Raw genomic sequence first — 24,515 nt, 5'->3', positions numbered from 1 at the left:
CGGGGGGAGGTTCAGCATCTGCAGACTGAAGCCAACACACGGCACATACAACAATTTCCAATGATTTTATTTCAAACCCCCGCTCTCTGCCCTTCCCACCCCCCTCCAACAAAAAAAACCAAAAACCAAAAAACAAAAAACCCAAACAAAAAAAACCAAAACCCAAACCCAAACCATGGGTCAAAACGACGCTAGAAATGGGTTACAAACACAGAAGTCAGCTCTCCCTCACTGACGGCTTACAAAAGAAAAAAAAATAAAAATAAAAATAAAAGGGAGCTTCACGCCAGCTTCCCCCCCAGGACCTGCAGCAGTCACTAACGTCCCCACACGAGAGGCCAAACATGCCTATTAATACAATATATACAGACAAACCCACAGGTACAGCCAGGCTCCCCCTCCCCACCCCCAAAAATAACCAAACACACCCAAAAGTGCATTTGTTTGTTTATATCAAAAAAAAATCATCATCATCATCATCATCTTTTTTTTTTTTCTCCTTCTGAAAGATTGGCCTGCAAGTCTGTTTTTACCATTTAGTAACTTTTTAATATAGTTTATGAAAATAAATTATACAGCAACTATTTTAATAAATTAAGCACACACCAAAAAAAAAAAAAAAAAAAAGAAAAGAAAAAAAAAAAAAAAGATAAAACGAAGCAAAGCTGCGTTTCTACCAAAGGGCGGTTCGACAGTCCTGGCGAGGAGCAGCGCGAGGAGCTGCCGAGATCTGCTCCTGCCTCCTCTAAAAGCAAGTCCGGATCCAGTGTTACTCGCTGCCCAGCAGTGAACTGGGGGGGGGGGTGGGGGTGGTGGTGGTTTTGGGGGTGGGGGGGCACCGGTTGTGCTTTTCAGCTGGAGGCACGGTGGGAGGCAGCGGCGCCGGGACCCCCCAGATCCCGGGGGATGGTGGGGAGGGGGGTCCCGCCTGCCCCGTCTCACCTGGAAGACTCTGGCTGGGGAGCGAGGGGAGCGCTGCAGGGGGGGCTGATAAATCCCCCCCATCCCTGAAGGCGAGGGGGGCTGGGGGGGGTCAATGCTAAGGGTGAAACCATCCCGAGGGCAGATGGAAGTGCCAAGAGCGAAGGACAAGGGCCAGTTCCCGGCCGAGTGGGAGCAGAAGATCCTTCCTTTGGCAAACCAGCCCTTTTCTCCCCAAAACGCTCCCCGACGAGACTTTGGCGCCGACCAGAGCCTGCCCGGCCGGGGCACCCCTCCCAGCACCCCCGCGCTCCCTCAGGCACACGCAGGGCGACACAGGTCCCCATTAAAAACACTTTTAGGGTTTAAAAACTGGCCAGATGCGTCAGCGCCAGGGGCCTGCTGCTTCCAGACCCCCCCCCGTTCCCTCTCGCGCGAGCGGCTCAGCTGGTTCCCGCGAGCAGGTCTCAAACACCAAGCTCAGGATGAATTTTTTCCCTCCCCTTCCTCTAGCCCCAAGGAAGTTGACGCTGAGCTGAAAATTTCCATGTGAGAAAACCGTCCTGGCTTATCGGGAGCAAACCAGGTCCTTTCCCCCCCCCGGCCTCGAAAGAGGCGGAGGGAGAGGAGGGGGTCCCCGCGCAGAGCGGGCGGCTCCAGCAAACCGTGTCCCCGGGGATCTGCCACCCCCATACCCGGGTACGACACCCGTCCGAGGGCTGCACCCATCCTGCTGAAAAAGCACCTTTTCCGTGTGTACTTTCTGCGCTTTGGTAGTTTTTATGGTCCGTTTCATCGTTCGTCTGCCTCCGGTCCCTGATGGAGGGGGGAGGACGGCACCAACCTCTGCAGAATTCAAGGTCGGACAGAGGAGGCTGTAAAAATTTTTCCCCAAATCAGCAGGATGAGAGCAACCTCCAGAACCAGCCTACAAAAAAAAAAAAAAAAAAAAAGAAACAAAAAAAAAACCCGAACACCCAAACATTCCAGCTAGGACACAACCATGAGGTGTCCCTCCCCAAACTGGGACGGGGATCCAACGGCAAGACAGGACGGAGCCACCTCTTTGAGACGTCACCCGTGTCCGCGAAGCCCATCGCCCCCTCGGCAGAGCCCGCTCCGCTCACATCCAGCCTGGAAACAAAACCTCTGCCCCTTCTCCATGCCCCAACAGCAGGTCAGGTCCCTCCCTCCCTTTACACCGAGATGTAAAGGAGCTCTAGGAATAGCTTTATTTTAAATGGATTTCAAGGGAGGGCCGTTAACCCCAGCGAAGGGTGGGATCTTGTCCAGCACCACCAGCCACCGTCTGCCCCCCCGCCTGCCTTGGAGCGAGGAGAGGAGGAGCAGGGCCCCGGGGAGGATGAAGAGCATCTGCCGCCCCCATGGCAGAGCCGTCCCCACCGCTCCCGGGGGGCAGGTGGGTCTCGTGCGGCTACGGGTGACGCCGCGCGCATCAGCGGGACACGCCGGCGTCCCACCGTCCCCTCCCCGACACCCCAGAGAACGTTTCCATCCTCATTTCGGCTGCTGCGGACAGAGCCCAAGCCTTGCTGCTGGCTTCCGCGTGGGGAGGGCGGCCCCCGACGTGCAGGGGGTTCAAGTAACAGCAGAAGCAGCAGCAGGTTGGGAGAAACCCTCCCAAGGACAGCGACGACTGACCAAATTCATGTAATTCAAGTATTGCCCCTAAAGTCTGGCCGCTTCTTCAACAGCTCCGAATGCCACGAGGAGCTCCGGGGGGGACACAGGGAGGTCCATGGGGGGGACGGAGAGGTGCAGGACGGACTCTCCAGACCCACCCCAGGGCAGGTTGTGTGTTTTCACCCCAGGCAAGCCCAGCATGGGCAGGACGGGCTCTGCACCCATTCCCAGTGCCCGGCCAGCACCAGTTCTCCCCGCTCTGCTCACCCGCTCGGATGCTCTCCCTCCCTGCCCCATCTAACCCGCACCTCTCCATCCCAGAACGGGGAAGGAAGGAGGGGAAACGCTGTTATTGCCGCGATGCTCGGGAGAGGACCGGCTTCTCCCCGGCTCTGGCAAGGGGAGACTCACAGCTTCCCCCATTTCACACATCCCGCAGGCCATCGCCTATCCACACGCACCAGCCCCCGCCGTCGCGTCCTCGCCTCCGGGGTCTCTTTGTGGAGAGAAGCTCGAGAGGAGACACGCGCACCGGGCGCACCGTTCCCGGCTGGCACGGAGCTGGACACTCCAGGCGTCAGCCCCGGCTTGGCTCTCGGGAAGGTTTTCCTTTCCAGCATAGAGATAAGTTGGAAGATTCCAATCCTCAGCCTGTGGAGAGCCGGGACGCAGCGGGGCCAGGTGAGCCGATCTTCGAGTGTCACCTGCACAAGTACAGATGCTTTTTGCGTCCCCCCGCGCCGACATGCGCTCCACGTGCTGTGCGTTTTAATGGAAGCAGCTGCATTTATTCGCAGGCTCCGCTGATAACTCGGTGCGAGCCGTAGGTCTGCGGCCGAGGGGGACGGGGGGGAGGGACGCGGCTGCGGAGGGACGGACGCCGGTCCCCGCACAGAGGGGACGTGGCAGCTGTAGACTGGATTAGCCCCAGTGTCACCAAGGGTCAGGATATGCTGTTCAGCACGTCTTGGGGCAGCTCCCCCGTCCCGATAACCACTGCCCCGACAACGCAAAGTCAGTAGTGAGTAGCGTCCCATGAGGTATTTCTACAGATTTTGAAGCTTAGTTATTAGTTTCACTTGGAAGCCAAACCCTTTTTAAAAAAAAAACATACTTTTTCTCCAAGACCAAAACTGAGGCCAGAGGTGGCGGCGGAGAGAGGGGGAGCGGGATTTGTTAGCACCCTTCGTAGCGTCGCTTGGCAGAGGCAGACAACCGGAGTTTTCTCCAGGCTGCTTTAAGATCCACGCGACTGTGTCCCGTTCCAGGACACAGATCGCTCTGCAGGGCAAGACCAGAGTCCCAGCAGCTCCCGAGTGACAGCAGCCAGCTCGGCGGGGACCCATCTCCCACCCGGAGACCCGGGTCACGCACTCTTCAGACCACACTTGCAGGACGGAGCATTTCCTTCCCCCGGGCTGAGAGCACAGGAACAATCGCTCGCCTAAATACAGGAGGAAAGATGCTTCTCCAGACTTCTCAGCGTCACTTCGGGCCAACTTTAAGCTTCCCCAACCCCTTTGTGGTTGCTGCAGCGGACGAAAGAGCAGATCAGGATCCGAAGGGGTGTGGGGAGTTATTTCAGCCAGTGCCAAGCCCCGAAACGCAGCGAGAGCTACCTGCTCTCTTGGCTTTACTGTTTCTGAACTGCTGGTGCTTCCATGGACATCCCAGGAAGAGGAGGAAGCAGCAAGCAAGCTCGAAGAGAGCGGATGCCATTCCAGAAGAACCCTCAGTTATCCATTTCTTGCTCCAAGTCACCCCAAAGATGCCTCTTAATGCCCCAGCGGCTCCTGGTCAGGATCCTTCACAGCTCTACAGAAAACCACTTCATTCACAGCTTCTGGACGCAGCCAGAGAAAGGCCAAAAGTGCAGGTCCCACGGCTCTGCGAGACCGACATCGCTGCAGCGAGTACCTTTGGTCCAGGGACTGCTGCACCAGGTACGGCAACAGCTTTGCCACCTTCCTTCTGCTTCTCACGGGGCTTCAGCGACATCTTCCAGTGTTTGCTAAGGGAAAAACGCCTCCTCCTCGGAGCAGCCCTCGCGCCCCAGCGCGGCAGGAACCGTTCCCTTTGGCAGAAGGCTCCAGGACATCCCAATGGCTCACGTGCTCTTTTCCTTCCTTGGAAGGAATCCCTAAAAATCATACAGGACCAACCCTGCAAATCCAGCTGCAAAGCTCGGCTGCCCAAGAGTAGGTTCGCTCCTCTTCTCCCAAATCCTAGAAAAGCAGGGGAACCACACAGCTGCCGCGGGGCAGAGCTCCGTGTTCCCAGAGGTTATTCCACATAGCTGCATGGGATTCTGGCTCCGTCTGCCTCCAAGCAGCTCTCCGGCTGCTTCCCCTCTGGAGAGGGCCAAAGAAGAGTCCTGCCATAACGCCTGGAGCAGATGATCTTCCCAGAGAGTCCCCTTCTCTCTCTCTCTCACTCCCCACCTGGAGGTTTCCAAGGGAGGATACTAAAATTCAGCTGATCATAAAGACAGTTATTTCTCATGCTGAAAATAATAAACCAAAAAAAAAGTAAACCAAAAAAAAAAAAATGACGACATCAAAAATAAAACTTTCAAAAAATTGGAAATAGTGCCGTGACATTCTTTGTTCTGCAAAGGAGTCCGCGAGCTGGGCTCAGCTGCCTCCGAGCCCCTCCGCCTCCGCCAGGAGCCGAGGCTCTCGTTCCCGTTCCGCTGTGCTTCTTCGGAGTCTGGAACCCTCTTCTCTGTACAAAAGAGCTGGAGAGCAGAAGCGGCGGCGCAGAAGCAGGCGTCCCCGTCCCGTGCCTCCTCCCCACCACAGCCTGACTCGGGTACAGGATGGCAACAACCAAATTCCTAACGGGGAAGAGAGAAGGGAGAGGGATCAAACGGCCCGCTCGCTGCGGCAGGATCTGCCCCGGACTGCAGCCGCTTTGGCAGGAGAGCGGGCACGGGCTTGTGTGGGCACAACTAGGCAGGAGAAAGCAGCGGAAGCCGTGTTCCCCTCCCCAGGGAAAGCGGGGAGATGGGAAAAACCACGGAGTGAACAGCCACCGCTTCTTCGGGAGGGTTTTGTGGGATTTTTTTGTTGGTTTTTTTGTTTGTTTAGGTGTTTTGTTTTTTTGTTTTTTTTGGTTGGTTTTTTTTTTTTTTTTTTTTGGAATCAGAGGGAACAAAGCGATTTACGTTTGACCCCCGCCCCGGGACGGTGCACGGAGCCGCAGCACCCACGTACCATCAGTGACAGCAACAAGCCGGGCGAGGCAGCCTCGCTACGTGGAGGATTCGGTCTCCTGCTTCTGTTTGGAGATGAGCTGGGCTTCCTTCAGCGACAGGTACACCTCCTCCTGCGGGTCGTAGTAGTAGAACTTGCGGATGTAGGAGATCAGGGGCCTGGGGAAGGCACGGGGCAGAAGTTTTAACCCTGAGCCACAACCACACCGACCTCCGCGAAGGATAAAGCGGAACCTCTCCCCCAACCCACCCAGCGGCGTCACCTCCAGCGGGAACAGGCTGTGGCACCGGCAGGTAACACCCCAGCGGGTCACCGCTCCCGCAGGCATCCCTACGCACCACAGGGCATTTATCTCGCCGTCCCAAGGCGGAAAAAGTCAACTACGCCCCCCCCGAGCCCTCGCTGCAGATAGAGACGCCTTCGCATCGCCTGCTGCGGCCAGGGTGAAGGAGGAAACGCGAGAGCCGGGTCCCCAGGCCGGTGCTCGAGACTCACTTGGGCAGCGGGAGCTCAGGGATGTGGTCGATTCGGACCAACTGCCTGATCCGGAAGCGGCAAAGGTGCTGGAGGGATTTGACATTGCTGAACCTGGAGACTGGATACAGGAGCTGGACAGGCGTTGGAGGAAGACCTTTGGGGGAAAAAAAAAAAAAAAAAAGCAATATCGGAGAGAAGTGTTATATTAGAAAGGAACCGCTACTGATTCAGAAAGGAAGAGCTGGCTTTTGGGAACGGGAGCTCTCAGCACGGCTGTACCCGATGGCTGATGCCCCCAGGAGCCCAGTGCTTCCAGAGACACTTGGGACGGGGGAGCCAAACCTTCCAGGGGCGATGCTCTTACGGCTGTAGAATATCCCCAGCCTTCCGAACTAGGCAACAGCAGCTGATGCGATGGGGTGGCTGTGGAAAAGCAGACCCTGGGCCACGGCAAGCTCCGAACCGCCCCGCTCCCCCCGGGCTAGTAGAGGATGCATCGCTTTATACTGAGAAGCAACTGGGTTTTGAAAGGATGCAGGAGAAAGGCAAAGCAGAAGGCGAGCAGCATGACCGGCACGTAGGCTTTGCTCTGCATAACCCTTCGGGTAGTTCTAGCGAGGCGTTAAAAAGCTGGGGGATTTGGTCAGCTCAAGCTGCGCCAGAGTTGCTCATTCTTGGGGTCACGAGGCCGGGCACAAAGGCAGAGGCGGCGGCGGCTTCGCTCCAGCCACCTCCCCACGCAGGGAACAACCTCGCGGGCCTGAGAGAGAGTTGCATCCAGTCACCCGTCCCCCCCCGCACCACCACCACCCTGGCCCCACAACCTCCTCCTCCCCCAAAGTTAAGAGCAACAGTCGAACGCCCAGAACCGAGGGGTCGGCGGGAGCACCCGGCAGGATCTTTGGGAGCTGGGTTCGTTCACAGCGCAAGGTTTTATCTGTCTTTACAGAAGGATTCAGAGCTAGTTACGCTCGAACCCCCTCCTGCTGGCTTGTCTCTGAGGGCAATGGAGTGAAAGGAGAAAAGGGAAAGCTCTTCACACTAAGATGGGCTCAAAACTGCTCCAGGCAGCCCAGGAAGCTGTGAGCCAGCTTTTGAGCAAGCAAAGAACAGCCATCAATTGAAGGCTGGATTCTGCCACCACCACCCCCTTTCCCTTCCTTTCCTTATTCTCCTACCGAAAAGGAATCGGCCTCTGGGAGCCCGGCCAGCGGCGGCGGGGACAGCACGAGCCCCACACGCCGCACTGGCCACGCGCCTCACTGCCAGGAGCCAGATGCCAGCTGGAAATAGCCCCCTCCTCCGAGCAGCACTTAGCGTTTCAGCCAGAGAACAGCGCTAACGAGCACACTGGGGAGATGCAGATCCTAAATATTCTCCCGCTAATAAAATAAAAATAATCGGGCATCGGCGGGAGACTTCATTTTCCAAAGGATCAAGGCGCAGCGGCTCTAAGAAGTGCCCACATCCATCGCTGGCCGCAGATGGGGAGGTGCAGGACCTGGGGCCAGCAGCACCGGGGGGGGACAAGGGACTCCTCAGCAGGTGCACGGCTCTCTTTTGGGGGGCGTATTTTCTTTTTCAGTGATGTTTTTCTAGACCAAGTCCTTTCCAAGGTATTTGCCTGGACTCCTAAGCCCTCCAAGCCCTATTCTCGAGGGGAAGAGATCTCGGGATCAGGAAGGCAAGTGATTTTTTAGGTTGAGACGGTTTTGTGAAGGCTGGGTACGTTGCAAAACCAGCTTTGCAGCCCTCTCCTCCCCAAAGCCTGGCCACGTTATAAATCAGTTTTCCAGCTATTGGCGGTGTCTGCAGCAGAGGGCAACACTGAACGGATCCGGGCTGCGGCTCCAGCGCTGCCGGGAGCCCTGAGGAGGGAAGGTCCCATCTCCTCCCCTCTGGCCTCTTCCACAAGAGGAACAAGAATTCCACAGGAACTCTTTGGGCCAAATCCTCTCCATGCCGCAGTGCCACGGAGAGGTCACTGTCCCCGTCGGGGCCTGCAGGCATGACGGCAATACGGGTAAGGAGCAAATTTCAGTATAATTTCACTTGCCGCGGCAATCCTGACACTCCTCTCGCTCCTGCCACCCGTCTCACCCCGGTAGCCTTCCCATTCCTGCTCCCTTTGGTTCAAAGCATCACCGCTCACCCCCCACCACCTCCAAATTCTGTCCCCACTGCTGCTGTCTCACAAATAAGGCGCATATTTGTTGATTTGGCAGACTCTTCCCTCCCTTTCACACTGGATTTTTTGGCTAGCTTTCTGGTACACCTCAACAGGTGAGCGAAAACCAGGAAAAAAAAAAAAAAAGAGATACAGAAGATACCGGTCCAGTTGCCTGCCTGGATTTAGCCCATTTAAGGAATCAGGGTTTGATGGACGGGGAAACAAGCTCTCTGCAATCCCAACGGCACGCAATCCAACAGGCTTCAACAAAGCCTGCCCAGCACTCCCTCCTGGCCTGCAAGCACCTGCCCGCTGATGGGCTCTGGCATCGCCGCCCCCTCCAGGGACCCCGAATCTACACGATCTATCGCTCGAGGCTCACTTTGAGCTCACACTTGGAAACGCTCCCACACGCTCGGCTTAATGCCTCCCCCCTCGACAGCCCCCGGTGGGTCTCAGCTAAGGGAGAGCCGGGAAACTACAAAGCGTGGAGCGGTTCGTAAGAACAGCTGTACTGAGACCGGGGGAGGGAAGAAGGCAGAGTTTTAGTAGCCAAGTAATTGCTTGTTGAGGGAGTAGCTTTCCAGTCACCGGCTCTGTCGTAGTGTGAGATGGTATTGCGTTTCCATACTCCTGGAAGGAAGGCTTTGGGAAGTCTCCTCACCACCACGAGTACGTGGTGCAGCTGCTGAGTGAGAGATCTGCCTTCTGAGAAGTGGGCGAGCAAGGATGCAGGCCACCAAATCCACATTCATCGGGCTCTCCGGGACACACCAGCAGCTAATTGCGGAGCAAAACATCCCCCAGACTCAGAGCGGGAGACTCACCTGGAACCCTGGATCGGAGGAAGTACAGAAACTTCCCGTTTTTGGAGTGCATGATCGCTCTCTTGATGAACTCCACCACAGACTGGCAGCGGTCTTCAAACTTGGGATGGCACCACAGGCTGAAGGTCCCTTCCAAGAGAACAGAAAAGGTTTGATGTTACAGGAGCACCGGTGGCAAGAGGAGACAAGTCAGGCACGAGTCTGATGTTCTCAAAGACCAGGTAAACACCTACTTCTTGTACAGCTGGGGTGAGACAGAGCACTCGGAGGGAGCACCAGTGGCACCAGCCTGCAGCGATGCTGTTCCACTGGAACCAGTGCCCTCCAAGAGCCGAAGACAGACAGACAGAATGGACAACGTGACCGGCGTAACCCAAGCACGGCCACAAGTCATGCTTGCCTGAACTTGGAAACAGCCCGCAAACCACTGCTAGGTCTAAAACTTAAACTACCCAAAGACAGAGAGCATCAGCAGATACTGCTGCTCCTCCGCGGTGTCCCATCTACAGCTCTCCCGAAGAAAGGGTTAAGCCCCCACATAGAGGTATGTGAAAACAGTGACCCAGGTGCTAAAGGCCTCTTCTGCCAGAGGATCACGTTTCAGGGCAGGCACAGGAGCCGCTCTGGGCTCTTGCCAGCTGTTTCAAACACCTTAATTCAAATAACCATCAAGCTAGAACCAGGGCCAAGCTACACCGACACGGTCCCCCCCGCTCCTGCCACCCGACACGACTACGCATCGAGCTCGAGTGGCAAACAACGAAACCGGAGACGGGCAGCACGGGGGAAAGCAGGTCCTCCAACCTGTTCGCAGATCTCTACGCAGGTTGGCGTACGCCTCGAGTCAGACCAGTCTCACGACCTTTGTGCCGCAACCAGCCACCCCTTCCTCGACAGAACACAGCCCTCTTCCCCCCACCTTAATTGCCAACATCCCCCCCCCCGTGTCTCCCTTTCTACCTGTGGATTTGTCAGTGCTCCAGCAAGAGCCAACACAGCTCAGAGCTTTGCCACGAGCAGCAAAATGAGAAAATAAGGGCTTGGCTTAGGACGGAGCCCATCAGGAGCCAGACCCAGGCTCACGCCTGCAGGGGGGGGCACATTCCAGTGGGAGGTGTGTGGCAGCACCCTCTGCACAAGCACCATCACCCAGAAAGGCAGTGGAGAGACTTGGAAAACACCCTGCCATCCACGTAAAGCCCTCATGCTAAGGAGGCGTAGCCAAACTGGGAGCATCCAGTAGGAATACATCCCAGACCAGGGAGTTTTTGGAGGAGCAGCTCCCCCAGCAGCATCCCAGCCCTCGCAGCACCGACCTGTCAGAGGAAAACTGGAGGCAGCAGCTCTGTAGGGTGTCCAGCACTCGTGGATTTCTACAGCGTGGACAGAAACGAGCACTAGAAGGGCTATACGCAGCCCACAACAGTTACAACACACCTCCTCTCCCCGCGGCTGGGTCTGGTAGGATTGACTGGGAAAAGAAACCTCTCGCCCCTGCCACGGACCAGTTTGGAAGCAACGATCTCGGTTAGCACCTGCGAAACACCCAGGATCAGCGAGCACAAAAATAAGTAATTCTGCTCAGGAACAAGAAAGGATCTGAACGAGCCCTTAAAAGCGGCTGCAGATGCAAAGGACGAAGCACAAACACCAGCCTCCCCAGCTCGCCTAAAATAAGACAAAGAAATTCCGGTTTCTTCCTCTCCTCTACCTGTAATGTGAAGGTCAGGCATCTCTCTCTCTACCATTCCCCCAGCCTCGCCATTTGTCACCTTCATTGGTTTATCGAAGTGCTCAGGTCTGCAGTTTTCCCCGCTGCCGCAGCACATTCAGCGCGCGGCAGCCGGTCCCAGGGGGAGCGGAGGGCTCCCAACGCCCACCCAAAATGGGATCCTTGACGCGGCACCACGGCTGGAACTGCTGCTCCGGGGCAGGCGGCAGCACCAACCTGCAACCCGTGCGGCGAGGAGGACGGCTTGAGGAAAGGGAAGGACACCTGGCTGCGGAAGCTCCCAGAATAGACGTATGCCGGCCCCAAAACAAGAAACGGGACCAGCAGCAAGAGAAGTTTGCTCCAGAAGTCAACGATGAAAAGCATCCGCTGGACAAGCAGCCTCACAACTCCCTCCTGCTGCAAGAGCTTCTTGGAATTTCTATAAGGATGGGGTGATGAAAATCCTTCCTCCTTACACAACGGATAGGGGAACCGGTTCCCGATGGGCTAGGATGAACGCTGGGGCATCTTTCCACGAGAGGGGCTCAAGGGCAGAGGCGCCGCCAGGTTTCTCAGCCCCACAATGAGAGCGGAGGAAGACAACAGCGGCATCCCTGGGGCAAGGGCAAAAAGGCGAGAAAGGCGAGCAAAAGGTTGCAAACCACTGTTTTCTGCAGCAGGCGGGCCGGGAAGCCATTATTTGCAGGCACATTTAATGACAAGGCTCTACGGGGAGTTGTTATTCAAGCTTCCCCCTGGTCCCAGGGCAGCTTCTCCCCCCGCGCGTTGAGGCTCTCGGGCGTTTTGCTCGGCCGGAGCTGCCTGTGCAGGGCTTCGGAGCAGAAAACCACAGGGGAAGACACGCGGACAAAGCGTGTGGGCGAGGCGAGAAGCAGCTCGCGCAGGAGGGCGAGCGCTGCAGGAAAGAGAGGGCACACCCAGCGTGCCAGGAGTTCTCGGAATAACCCCCACACACACACACCCCGCGGTGGAGCTAAAGGCTCAGCCTGGCGCAGGCTGCAGCCGGTCCCGCCACCGAGCAGCCCCGGGACACGGGGAGAAGGCGGCAAGGTGACAAGCTGTGACATCAAGAGATCAGTTCTCATTTCCCAAGGAAACAAGCTTCGTTTTGGGAAGCACTGACAGCCAGGAATGGTGACTCTTGCTGCACATCACGTCTCAGCGACACAGGATCCCAAAGACCTCGCCATCGTCATTTTCTTCAAATCCAGTTTTCCAAAGCCAGGCCCGAGGACAGGCACGGGGAGCTCGTATTCCCCAGTTTTCCAGAGTTATAAGGGGAGCTGCTGCTTGAGGCACAAGAAGCAAAGTCAAACGCAGCTTCGTGGAGGTTATCCTACCGAGGGAGGTCATCCTCCCCCTCTGCTCTGCCCTGGGGAGGCCCCAGCTGGAGCACTGGGGCCAGTGCTGGGCTCCCCGGTTCCAGAAGGACAGGGAACTGCTGGAGAGGGGACAGCAAAGGGCCACCGAGATGCTGAGGGGACTGGAACACCTCTCTGATGGAGAAAGGCTGAGGGATTTGGGTCTCTTCACTCTGGAAAAAAGACGACTGAGGGGGGATCTTATCAACGCTTATAAATACTTCAAGGGGGGGTGTCAGGAGGATGGGGCCAGGCTCTTCTCAGTGGTGCCCGGGGACAGGACAAGGGGTAACGGGCACAAACTTGCCCCTGGGAAGTTCCATCTCAACAGGAGGAGGAACTTCTTTGCTGTGAGGGTGGCAGAGCCCTGGCACAGGCTGCCCAGAGAGGTGGGGGAGTCTCCGTCTCTGGAGACATTCTGACCCCGCCTGGCCGCGTTCCTGTGCCACCTGCTCTGGGTGACCCTGCTCTGGCCGGGGGTGGGACTGGGTGGTCTCCAGAGGTCCCTGCCGACCCCTACCAGTCTGTGACTCTGTGATTCTAAGGCCTCTTGCAGAACCTCAACGCAAGAGCGAGGACACATTGCTGCCGCTGCTCCCCCTCTTCTGCCCGCGCTGTGCCCAGAGCACTGGTTTGGGACCTCGCGATGGGGCTGGTCCCCAGCCACAGGCCTGCGCTGTCAGCAGCATCCCTGGGTCCGCCCGCGGCTCTTACCTCTGTAGTGCTCCATCCTGGTGTGATGGGTGATGCCCTGCGACCGAAAGCTGAGGCTCAGGATGTAACGAGGGTCAGAACTGTCTCGGACCAGAAAGGATCCATCCGGCTTCCCCTTCAGCTTCATCTCCGCGTCCTCCCAGTTCATTGGTCCCCAGTACCACCCGCACTAGGAAAAGAGACAGAACGTCAGCAGATGCTAGCAAGAAAAGACTTTAATCAGCAACCGAACTTCGTGTTAATTCCCTTTAAACGCCAAATTGGAAGTGCCTGGTTGTATCTACCCAGGAATATGGATGGTTGGGACTCGCTGCTCCCGGCTGAGCACACACCATCACATCCCTTGCCATCCAGAAAAAAGAACAGCTGAGACTATAACACCCCTTCCACGCACAACAAAATGCCTTTTCAGACTCAGAGACCTCACTAGGAGAAAGGCAGGAGGTTTTTTTCAGTCCAATCCTAATCTTATCCTCCCAGCTCTGTAAAAGGGAGGATCGGTCCCCAAAACCAGGGCCTGGACCCACAGTCTTTCCCTTCCGGCTGCCGCCACCGCCGTCCCCCTCCCCGTTACCTTCTCCAGCTCTCGCAAGCTGGCTGCGAAGCTGCTGGAGTCCGGGCGGTAGAGCGGACACTGCAGGTGCGGGGGGGGCTGGCCGGGCATCGCCTCCGTGGGTCTCAGGGGGACGATCCGCGGGAAGGCGTCTGCAGAGGGAGAGACAGCCCGGGCCACGGTCACCCGCGGGGAGCTCCCCCCGAGGACGCACCACCCCGTCCGCCCCCCTCGCACGGCTCTGCGGGTCAGGGCAGCAGGGACAGAGCTGCGGCGCGGAGGAGGGAGCCAGGCTGAGCGATGGCAGGACAATGTCCTTGTGAAGGACACAGCGGGAGTCACTGCCTGGCTCTTCCAAGGTGACTAATTCCGTGCCTTCGCCTTACGCTAGCGCGGAGGCAAGGTGAGGGAAGCGCCAGGCGGCACGGGCTGGAAGGTACGGACACACGCCCTGAAAAAGGGGCAGTTAAAACCCTCTGCGTCCTGAAGGAAACCAAAAGCGAAAGGGAAAAAACGCAAGAAACCTCCTCGTGTGCCGTTCAGCTGGACCGCACGCCAGGCTGGCTGTCACAGCCGGGGCTCCGGCGCTCAACCTGCGCCCGCGGCTCTTCCCTGGCACCTTATCGGACACAGCGAGCACCGGGGTGGGTTTCCTCCCAGAGGAACCCGAGAAAACGGGAGACGCTGAGCTGAGGATAAAGCTGGTGCAATCGAAAGCTTCAGCAAAACGACCGTGGGCAACGAGAGCCACATCACACGGAAACCAGCGCCTACGCGCCGGTACCCGAGCGCCCAGCAGCGCAGGACAACGTGTCCCCAAGCAGGCAAAGCTGGCAGCACCGCTGCTGTTAAAGCCCAAAGTGCGGCCTTAAAGCTTATAAAGAAAAAACAGCCCGAAGACCAGATCCCTGAAGGGAAAAGGCAGAGCTTTGCTGCTAAAGCTCAGCTGACCTGGGGCGTGGGGCGGAGGAGGCGGAGGCAGAGGGAAAGACTGCAGGGAGGAACCCATCGGACCCACTAGGACAGATGTAGGCAGCGTCCCACTGATATCATCTAGGAGAGAACAGAGGCAAGAGGGATTCAGAAAACAGGAAAGCGAGCTCTGAGAGCACAGCCTGAGCGAGGAGAGGAGAAGACGGAGCTTCCCACCAGCAGCTCCCCATCCTCCTCGTGCTTCTGAGCGCGGGCGGCTGCTCGGCCCCTCACGCACAGAGCCAAGGAGGCCGTTTTCCAGCCCAGCTCGCTCCATGCACGCAGTTTGCAGCACAAGACAGGCATTTAGAGGAGATTTCACAGACCCAGCACACAGGACATGCAGTTTAAGATTGACTTTACCCATCCTAAGCTGCTCCGGCTCAGAGGAGCCTCCTCCAGAGGAGGACACGGAGCAGCTCAGCCTCCAGTCCCACCAGTCAGAGAGCCCCGAAGGGAACTGGCCTTGCTGGGCGATGGGTAGGAAGAGGGGAAAGTTTCCAAAAGCAGGAGAAACACTATGAAACCAGCACATCATGTCCCACCCGCAGCGCTCCATCACCTCCCTCCCCTCCCAGCTGATGCAAGAGAAACAGCAAGAAACCCTCTGCAGGGGCAGGGCGACAGAGACGCTCCGGGGTCAGAGGAGCGGGCAGCGAGCCCACTGCTGGGGACACTTGGGATGCTTCTCCTCTGTCCCAGCGAGGGCAGACTGGCAGCCCCTACGCTCCCGCAGGGACGCGCGGCAGAGGATGCTCTCCGGGACGGTACCTAGCAGGCTGAGGCTTCTTCGTGGTGGCGGCGGCGGAGTCGGAGGGTGAGGGGAGGTCAGTCCTCGCTGAGAGATGTCCACGTCCACCAGTGACACTGTTTCACCTGAAGGTTGGTGGAGCAAGACCGTTAGTACGGCACCGTCGCCGGGGCACGCAGAGGCCGAGCGCGGGGAGGCGGGAGGAGAGGGGAAGGGGCAGGAACCTCCACGGGGTTTGGAGGACGATCTCATTAGTTGTTTTCAAATGGAGTTTCCCTGCTGCGACGCTTTTGGGACATTGATCGATTCCGCGAGCGCAGCCCAAAGGTCAAGGACCTTCCCCAGAAGGGAATGACAGATACCAGCACGCGTGGCTGAACCCCGGAGTCCGGCACCAGGAGGAGGTGATGAAAAAGGCACTGCGAGACCTCTGCAGCACCGCGTTCACCGATCAGGCAAAGCTCATCAATGGTGCAAAGCGACGGCACGTTGAATAATGCCTGGGAAATGGTTTCGTGGGTTTGCGCGGCACCCGCTGGCACCCACCTCAGGTAACGCTCCCACTGACGCCAGTCTGAGTTTGCCTACCAAGGCCTTAGACGATCAAACCCAAACACCTCTTACCCGAAAGGCCACGAGGGTACCAGCTCTTAAAATTAAGAAGTGGGAGCTGGACAGGCTTTTACATTAAATAACTGGAATTCACTGAAGCCTAAAGGCTTTGGATCCAGAATACTGCTTGGGAAAAACAACGGCGCAAAAAACTGCGATGTTTAACTTAAAAGCAGAAAAGCTTAACATCGGTGTAAAATTCATGGGAGAGAAATGAAGCACCAAATCAAGGTCAAAGCATCAGCATCGGACGGGCACAGAGCCAAAAGGAAAACACCCAAATCCCAAACAGACCCTCCGTGGCGTTACCACCCGCCAAGGCATTATTCTTTTTTTCCAAAAAAAAAAAAAAAAAAAAAAAAAAAAAATCAGTCTAAGCAGGCTCTGATGAACCAACACCAACCAAACCATCCCGAACCACGGTCTCAAGGACAATGAGATGTGGCTGCCTTAGATTTCGGTTCCTGTGGGCAGGGACCTCCTCCTGCTCCGGACGCGGCACACGGCGTCACCCACCTCTGGGCAAGCACCTGGCAACGCATTCACCGCCCATCGCACAGGGCAGCACTGACTCGGCTTCCTTCTGCTTTTAAACGTCCTGTCTATTAATAAGCCACGTTAAGAGGAGTCTTTAGGGCCGGTTATTATCCGAGGGCCCTTCTCCCTGGGGGACTTATGGGTGTGAGCGCATACGCGCGCCCACAGCCACTCTTTCATTTCCACACCCTAAAAATAAAGCCGTTGGGCTGCCTTCGTCCTGTCCAAAGAAAAACAGAAGACGACCAGAGTAAGAGGGGCTGCGGGAACCCAGCTCTCCAGTCCTTCCCAACGCAGCGCTGCACTTACGGAGCCGGCACCTCCGAGAGGCGAGGAACAGCCTTCCCAAAGGTCCCCCGCTCGCCCCGCACGCTAGCCCGAAAGCAAATCACCACAAAACTCACGCGAATTGGGCCAGGCATTTGAATTCTGTCCCGCTTCGGTGGTCTCACTCTCAGAAAATCCCCTACACAGCAGCCGTTAAAGGAACCGAGACCCCTGCGGTAAGACCAGAGAAGTCACCAACAAACCAAAGCAGTTAAAATCCAGACATTCGCTTTGGGGACACTCCCATGGTCTTCTGCCAAGGAAAAACCTCCTACGAGGGCGCTGCCACTATTCCCCCAACTGGCAAAAATTGACATAAGTAATTTTAAAAGTGGTTAGTAGCATAAGCTAACAATTCATCAAATCAACCTCCCAAATTTAAAGCAAAAGCTTGTCAACTCCGGGTTCTTCTCTGTAGTTTCTTCTGAGGACAAGCGGCTCCGCGCACACATCCACGTAACCCAGCACACAGAATTACACTTTTTACACCCACAACTTCCCCTTAGCAACAGCTGACAAAGCGGCAGAAGCAGCTTCGGCTCGCACCGGCCTTGATTTGCTACATAAACGCACACGACGCCGAGGAAGCCAGTCGCGTGGAGCACGTCCCCTGCGTGCCACCCGCTACCAGGACACGGGCCGAAGGGATGGAGAAGGGAAGAAGCACCACCACAGCCAAGCTCCCCCCCGAGTGACTCCACTCCTGCAAGAAACCCCAAGGAGCGGATCGGCAGCTTCCAATTCCTGACTTCAGGCAAATCAAACGAATGCTCTGCCTTGAAGGTCACTCCTCTGAGAGCTGAGCCAGTTCTCAGCGAGACCTCACCGCTGCTCTCCAAAGAGGGTTTCAGCCCACTCCGGAACACAAACCCCCCGAGCTCTCCAGACACTCTCAGACACCGACACCAGCAGCAGCAGGAGGTTTTCAGCTCTACCCACCGGCTTTTCCCAACACAGCTACCACGACACCATCACACTTTGACTCCTTTGCTCTGCAAGGCCCTCGACATGAATTTATGTTGAACCCGACCTTCATCACAAGCCGCGTAAAACCCCCACACAGCTGAAAAATACTCACTTGTGACCTTAGATTGTGAATCCTGCACTTCTAGAGACAGGATTCTCCCCAGGAAGCCCCCAGCCCTGTGGCAAGGACGGTTCTGACAGCAAGCCCACGCCACAAGAGGCACATGACCATGACCAGGAGCTTTTCGGTACTGCAGCTTTCAGCCGCCAGCAGAGCAGGACTTCCCCCTCCCACCATTTATAAACCAGCCAACTTCCCCCCCCCCAGTAGAAAAGGGAAGGTCATAAACCAGCAGGACATGGGGAGAGGGGGGAAACACGCAGAAGAAGGTGGTAGCACTCCACAAAAGAGCTTTCAGTTCCCCCAGCTGACATGCAGCAGAGCCGCAAACATCGGTCCCGCTTGGTCTTAGACCTTCTCAAACCCCGGGATGGGAACACCAAACTGCACTTGATCTACAGGGGATTTTCCAAACCCCTCGGATGCCAACAGCCCTGGGTGGAGGAAGGACCTCCCTCTCTGAGAGCACAACTCAAACTTGCCTTTCAACAGGAGGAATTACAAAACGCTGACGTGCAACAGGCACGTTCTCCACAGCTCCTCTTGTTCAGGGTTTGAGGCCAAACAGGACAGAGGGACCCTCCGCAGAGACCCCGGGCTGCACGTGGAGGCAGCGTTCAGTGCCTATCGTTAAGCACACACCGCTCTCTTCATCGCAAAAATGAAAGGCCATGCTGTAAACCTTCCGAATCCTTACCTGTGAAGAGGGGGCTGAACACAACCGGGGAAAAGGCACTTTGAGTTCTTGTCAGTCTGTGTTTCCTATTGGAAGAAAGAAAAAAACAAAACATCATTAGGAGAGATGAGGAGACGCGGCGCGTTCCACCAGAAGAAAATACCATTTGACCTTCTCGAACCAGGAGAACCTTCCCCGTTCTTTACGGAAGCTCGAGACAGCTCAACGCCACCTGTTTATTCCACTGCTAGAGCAGTGCTGTGGCCTAAGTAGGGCAGTCAACCAGTAAAGCTAGGTCTCCGTCCTGCTACGAAGCAAATCTCTAACTAGGTAATTAATAAAGTCTTTGGAAAGAAAAACCCCAAGCAAGTATGGTAACCGGAGCCAAGAAGCTGTTTCACAACAGCCGTCACGCTCTTCCTCTGGATCGGGCATTGCCAAATGCCTTCGACAAACAGGTTGGGTCCCTGCGCAATTAGGGGTTGCGCCTCCAGCGCGCGCATCGCATGCCCTCGCGCTGCGCTTGCAGGACACCATCTCCCCAAAGGCTTCCCAAAGGCAGGTGAAGGGCAGGCGAGCTAAACCCGGAGCTGTCGAGATGGATGGAAACAGCTGAAAACGCATCTCTGGTAAGAACCCAGCGATACCAGCAATTCCCACGGAGCTTGCTGTCCCGACCAGCAGCTTTATAACAACGCTGCAGCCAGCCCTGTGCTCTCCCCACACAAAACCATCACTCCAGCGCCTTCCCTGCTGCACCACTAAAAGGCTTTATCAAGATATAGGCAGAGAAAATGCAGGTAAACTGAGGCACGGAGCACGGCACCCCCCCCCCCCAAGGACTTGAATCCACGGTTGGTTGGGGTGAGTAGAGAAACGCGTTCCCGGTGCCAGAAACTCACTCCCACCTGGGAGGGGACCCCCAAGAACAAAGCTGAGCACAAACACAGCTCTGGTGCGCTGCGGATTTGACAGAGGTCTTTCCAGCACCCACGGTACGACCCACCGTACCACTCTGCCGGTCTGCGCCGGGCGAGACAAGGCGACTCCAAACAGCCCGACCTCCCCGTGGTGTCCCGACACATCACTGCCTCACGCAGCTGCGAACAAACCTTTCCACCGTAAGCCTGCAAATAAAGACACTAAGAACCCGCGCCATCCTGATATATAAAACGCCGCCGAAATGTTTGGAAGGGTTTTCATTTTAAGCCTCTCGAGGGTTGGATTCCTCTCCCCCCCACCAAGGAGAACAATTCACCGATTCTCAGCCACACACTCGCACACAAAACTGCCCTCTGGACTAACACCAACTAACCTCGCACGAGAGTCTCAGCTCCGCTCCCACCCACCAAGCCAGGCGCAAAGGAGCATCGCTGGCATTTTGCCGTTACCAAAACGGCTCCATTTCACGCCAACGTTTTACAGCCATCGATTTGTGAGAGTTCTCATCTCTAGCAGGCTGCCAGCAGCGGCGGGGCGAGAGCGGGAAACGATTTCACGTGGACTGAATCCTCCGCTTCCCAACCCCGCCTCCACCAAAACAACGTCCTGCCATTCTCCCTCATTGCCCTCAAGTTCCGCAGCATCCAAACGATGCCGAAACCCCCGGAGAAGTGATTCCGTGTGAGCGGTACCTGACCGCTGCTGCGCCGGGTCAGCGCTGCCCTGAAGAAAGCCGAAGGTGGACATCGCCCTTCAGGAACGCCGTGGACAGATTCCGCGTGGATTCCTGCACTGGAAAACTGGGAAACCCCCTGAACTCCAGGAAATAAGGATTTTTAGGGTGAGATACCCACCGGTTGCGCAATAGCTGTGGTTACCGCCTTCCCAGCCGGCATTTCCCTCACGCATCCCAGGCACTGCCCTGCTAAAACCAAGGCAAGTCTCACCCGGGGGCTTCTAAAGAAGAGCGGTTTCACTGATAGAACCTTGAAACACCACCACGCAGGCCCCGGGTGAGAAGCCGCACATTGGTCTCTCCACGTTTAGTTCTTCAGCCTCTTGCAGCTCAGCAGAGCCCACCTATTGATTTTAGATAACCGGGCGGGTTTTGGTTTCCTTCCTCACCGCTGCCGGGAGGTGAAGCTGCGCCTCCAGGACCGGCACCACCATGGGGAAACTTGGGCAGAACTCCAAACACCTGGAATTCTGCTTCTTAAGCATGTTTAAAAGAAGAGCTGGGCTAGATAACACCCACCGCGGAGCAGGGGAGCATCCTTCCCCGCCAGCCCGCAGACACTTGCAAGGCAGGAACAAGAGCTCAATAGCAAGAAGAGCCATGAATTAACCCAAAAGTTGCTCTGAGGCCACGTCCTCGGCCACGGGCAACCGCGCGGCGAACACCAGATCCATCCTGTATTAATGGGGGCCACACGCTGGGGGCCAACAACCTCCAGCGCTTGGCAGAACCAAGGAAAGGTGGACTTTTTTCCCCTCCCAGTCAACCAACGCAGCCGGGTGCAAAGTAGCCAACAGCCTTCGCTAGAGTGGCATTAAGGCAAAAATCACAGCAGAAAATGAAGTTACTGCACTAGTTATCTCTGAACTGAGGGACCAGAGCACTCGGAAAGGAGAAGGAAAGAAAAACAGCCTCTGCTGAGGCCAAATATTCACTTCCCAGGACGCCCAAACCACGTCTAACCTGCTCACGAGAGAACGGGCATCCCAGTGTCCCCAGCCGCTCGCCCTCGCCGACGAGAGCGGGGCCAGACCTCCGGGGCCAGCAGGAACCATCCCCTCAACCGCAGTGTCCTGGCAGGAGAGACGTTGGCACCAAACACCCCCGCAGCCCACCAGCACGGGAGCAAAAAACCATCCCGTTCCAAGAATCCAGCCCTCGGCAGCAGGAGGGGACTCCTGGAACGGGAAGCAGCCAAGTCGTCCCTGAACCACAAGAGTTGCTGCATCAGGCACCTTGAAGTAACCTTTGTTAAAATAATTAGCGCGGTGGAGTTGCGCGACGCCGGAGCACAAGAAGTGACCACGGAACTCCCCAGGCAGCGACACGGCGGCTTCTCTGCTCCTGGCCTGCTGAGACACGACCGCCGACGCTCCATCGCCCCATCCCGGCGCGGGGAGATCCCCAGGATTCCTCGCTCTCCTCCGGTGCAAGGACCGAATAAACCACAAGCCCATTAGCGAAACATTATGTCATTACAGGCAACTCGGCTCGCCATCTGAGGCCCATTTAGTCATTTGCGGGGAATGAAGCCGTTGTATAAACCTGCTTCATCACCCCCCACACAAAGGCAAAGCCCCTTGTGGGCACAGGAGCTCCGGGGAGGACTCGGACACCCCGACCGGCTGCAGGGCTGGGACCTGACGCAGGAATTGAGGATGCCCCATCTCAGAAGCTTCAAAGGGGAGGTAATTTTGGCCGCCGCCACAGCCTGGCTGCCTTTTAGGCAGCTGAAGTGGCTTTGTCACCCCAAGCCAGGGCTGCGGGTCACACCTGACCCAAGGTCAGCATCTTCAGAGCAAGCCTGGAGAAAGTTTCCTGCTCATCCACCAACAGTCTTCAGCCACACTGAGGAGGCAACACACCCCAAAAGCCGTACGCGAGGTTAATTAACCCCGCAGGGAAATCAGAGTCCATTCAATTATTGGATGCTGCTCCCGGGCTGGCTCTCCTGCCTCCTCCACCGGGGATTTCAGTTCTGCTGCTGGAAACGCTACACAAAGTGGTTTCTGGAGCACAGGAGGCACATCCCGACCGGAGCCGGGGCAGCCCTTTACCCTCCCCGGCTCGTGTCTTCTGCTGAAACACAAGGCTGGGGCAGGGCAAGGAGAGCCAGCACCACTGGAGCAGGGCTGAGGAACAGGGTCCCACACCAACGGGTCCTAGGATTTGTCCCTCCAGCCTTTCTAACACACGATCCAGCCAGCCTCCGGCTGCCAGTGCTTCCTCCGGCCACGTCCTGGCATGAAGCACCAGAAAAGCAGAGCCCCCCGCAGCAGCACCCACCACCACCCAGGCCAGAGCCCGACTGCGGCGCCCGCAAACCTCAGGAAATCATTTGGGAAGACACAGGAGAGAGAGAGGCAAACACCAGCGCCTCGGATCTCAGTGCGGTGTCACCAAACACACCAGCTCCTCGCTCAGACGATGCCCGCAGCACCGCGGGTTCCAGCACCTCCTCCGAGCCACCACCACCGGTCCCGCTCCTGGATGCTTTTCCACATGCCCTTTGTGGATGCTGGGCCCGGTGCGTCGCGTTCCTCCTCCGTCTGCTGCTCCAGCTGTGCTCCAGCTGTGCTGGCCGACAGACGAGGCCTCGGCAGCTGCTCAGGACAGGCCTGAGCCCAGCTCGGAGCTGAGGGACGGCCACGGTGCCCGTCTGCAGGATGGCACCCACACCTCACGGTCACCCTCCACCCCCAGCAAGGCGTCACAGCACCGGTGTCCCTTCACCCCCGGTGCTGCGGGGCCACACCACCACACACCCGGCTTTCACACCCGTGACAACCCCAAGCTCTCCCGGCTGCCATCGGCGCGGGCGGCTGCTCCCCGCAACCCCCGTCCCGGCCCTCACAAAACCACCCCCGGGGCCGCGCATCTCCCCCCGTACCTGCCCGCCTCCTGCTCCCGGCCACGGGCCCCGCAGACGTCGGTCAGGCTGCCGGCCGAGGCGGGCAGCTCCCCGGTGCGCCGGCCCTCCGCGGTGGCCCCGGCGGCGTCCCCGGTGGCCGAGCCGCCGCTGCAGCTCTTGGTGCGGAAGAGGCGGCTGAGGCGGATCTTCAACGAGCCCTTCCTGGCGCCGGGGCCGGCTCCCCCGGGGGCGGCGGGCGGCGGCGCGGGGCCGGTACCGGCGGCTCCTCTACCGGTGGCTCGGGCGGCTCCGCGGCCGGGGGAACCGGGCTCCTCCTCGGAACAGCTGCCGGTCTCGTCGGGCTCCAGCGCCTCCAGCACCAGCAAGGCGTCGCTGGTCTCCTCGGCGGCGGGCCCGGCGGGCGGCGGCGGGCCGAGGCAGGGGCAGCCCGCCGGCCCCTTCGCCCCCAGCCCGGGCGGCCGCAGCCCCAGCGCCGCCAGCTGCAGCTCCAGCCCGCCCGCCGCCGCTTTGGGCTCCAGGGCGCAGCGGTGCCGCGGGCAGAGCAGCTCGGCTCCGCCGCCCGCCGGGCCCCCGCCTCCCGCCGCCGGGCCGCCCTCTTCGCCGGGCCGCCCCTCCGCCGCGTTGCGGAACACCATCAGCTGCGGCGGCGGTCGCGGGCCCCGCAGGCCCCCGCAACCCCCCGGTAACGCCGCCGCCGCCGGCAGCCGCCCGCCGGCGGGGCCCAACGGCCCGGCGCCCGCCGCGCCGGTAACGCCGCCGCCCGCCGCGCCCGCCTCCGGCCCGGCCCCGTAGCCCAGCAGGCGGCTGAGGACCCGGTAGGAGGCCGCGGCGGCCGCCGCCGCCTCCCCCTCCCGCAGCTCGGCTCGCTGCATGGCTACGGCCGGCGCATGGCGGGCCGGGCCGCACCGGGCCGCCGCCGCCCTCCCACGGCCGCCGCCGCCGCGGCTCCCTCCCTCCTCCGCGGCGACGGCCGCGCGCCGCCACGCCCCCCAACTTCCGCCGCAGGCCACGCCCCTCGCCCCTCAAGCCACGCCCCCGCTGGATGGAACCACGCCCATCGGTGAAGCCACGCCCCCTACGCGCCCCCCCCCGCCCCGCGCCCCGCGCCTTCCCTCCACGTGGAGCCGCGGGCGGCACCGGGGGGACACGGAGCGGGGGAGACCGGGGGGACACGGAGCGGGGGGCCCGGGGGGACGTGTCCCAGGGGATTCTACCTCCCCGGGACAGCGGGGTGTGGCAGGGGAAACATCCCGCGTGTGAGGCAAGGGCGCCCGGCACCCTCTTATTGCGAGCGCTGCGCAGCTCTTGCACAGCCCTCATACGGCTCTTGCACGGCTCTTGCACGGCTCTTGCACAGCTCTCATGCAGCTCTTGTACAGCTCTCAC

General features: G+C 58.4%; 1 protein-coding gene across 2 annotated transcripts; it reads right to left on the bottom strand.

Annotated features, from left to right (window-relative positions):
* Positions 1-125: 125 nt before the first annotated feature.
* Positions 126-24,071, bottom strand: SOCS7 (suppressor of cytokine signaling 7). Of its 2 annotated transcripts, XM_063354281.1 has the most exons (10): positions 23,148-24,071; positions 18,601-18,665; positions 15,361-15,465; positions 14,569-14,670; positions 13,639-13,769; positions 13,065-13,233; positions 9,255-9,383; positions 6,276-6,411; positions 5,781-5,938; positions 126-5,401 (listed from the first exon to the last, which is right to left on the bottom strand). In XM_063354281.1, the coding sequence occupies exons 1-9, from the start codon at positions 23,999-24,001 to the stop codon at positions 5,818-5,820; spliced, it is 1,812 nt and encodes a 603-aa protein (XP_063210351.1). In that variant the 5' UTR covers positions 24,002-24,071; the 3' UTR covers positions 126-5,401; positions 5,781-5,817. The 2 variants fall into 2 exon arrangements, with proteins under 2 accessions (XP_063210351.1, XP_063210352.1); XM_063354282.1 differs by lacking the exon at positions 14,569-14,670.
* Between the last annotated feature and the right edge of the window lie 444 nt (positions 24,072-24,515).

This window comes from Chroicocephalus ridibundus, chromosome 17 (assembly GCF_963924245.1).
Source record: "Chroicocephalus ridibundus chromosome 17, bChrRid1.1, whole genome shotgun sequence".
Taxonomy (NCBI): Eukaryota; Metazoa; Chordata; class Aves; order Charadriiformes; family Laridae; genus Chroicocephalus; species Chroicocephalus ridibundus.
This window is presented reverse-complemented; position numbering and strand designations above follow the sequence as displayed.

Excerpts from the sequence above, each read along its gene's own strand:
- SOCS7 (XM_063354281.1), bottom strand. The coding sequence starts at position 24,001 with ATGCAGCGAGCCGAGCTGCGGGAGGGGGAGGCGGCGGCGGCCGCCGCG. Across the intron at positions 13,770-14,568 it reads TCCTCCGCCCCACGCCCCAG|ACGCCTTCCCGCGGATCGTC; the intron begins GTCAGCTGAGCT and ends CTCCCTCTGCAG. Across the intron at positions 5,939-6,275 it reads CCTGAGCTCCCGCTGCCCAA|GCCCCTGATCTCCTACATCC; the intron begins GTGAGTCTCGAG and ends TGCCTTCCCCAG.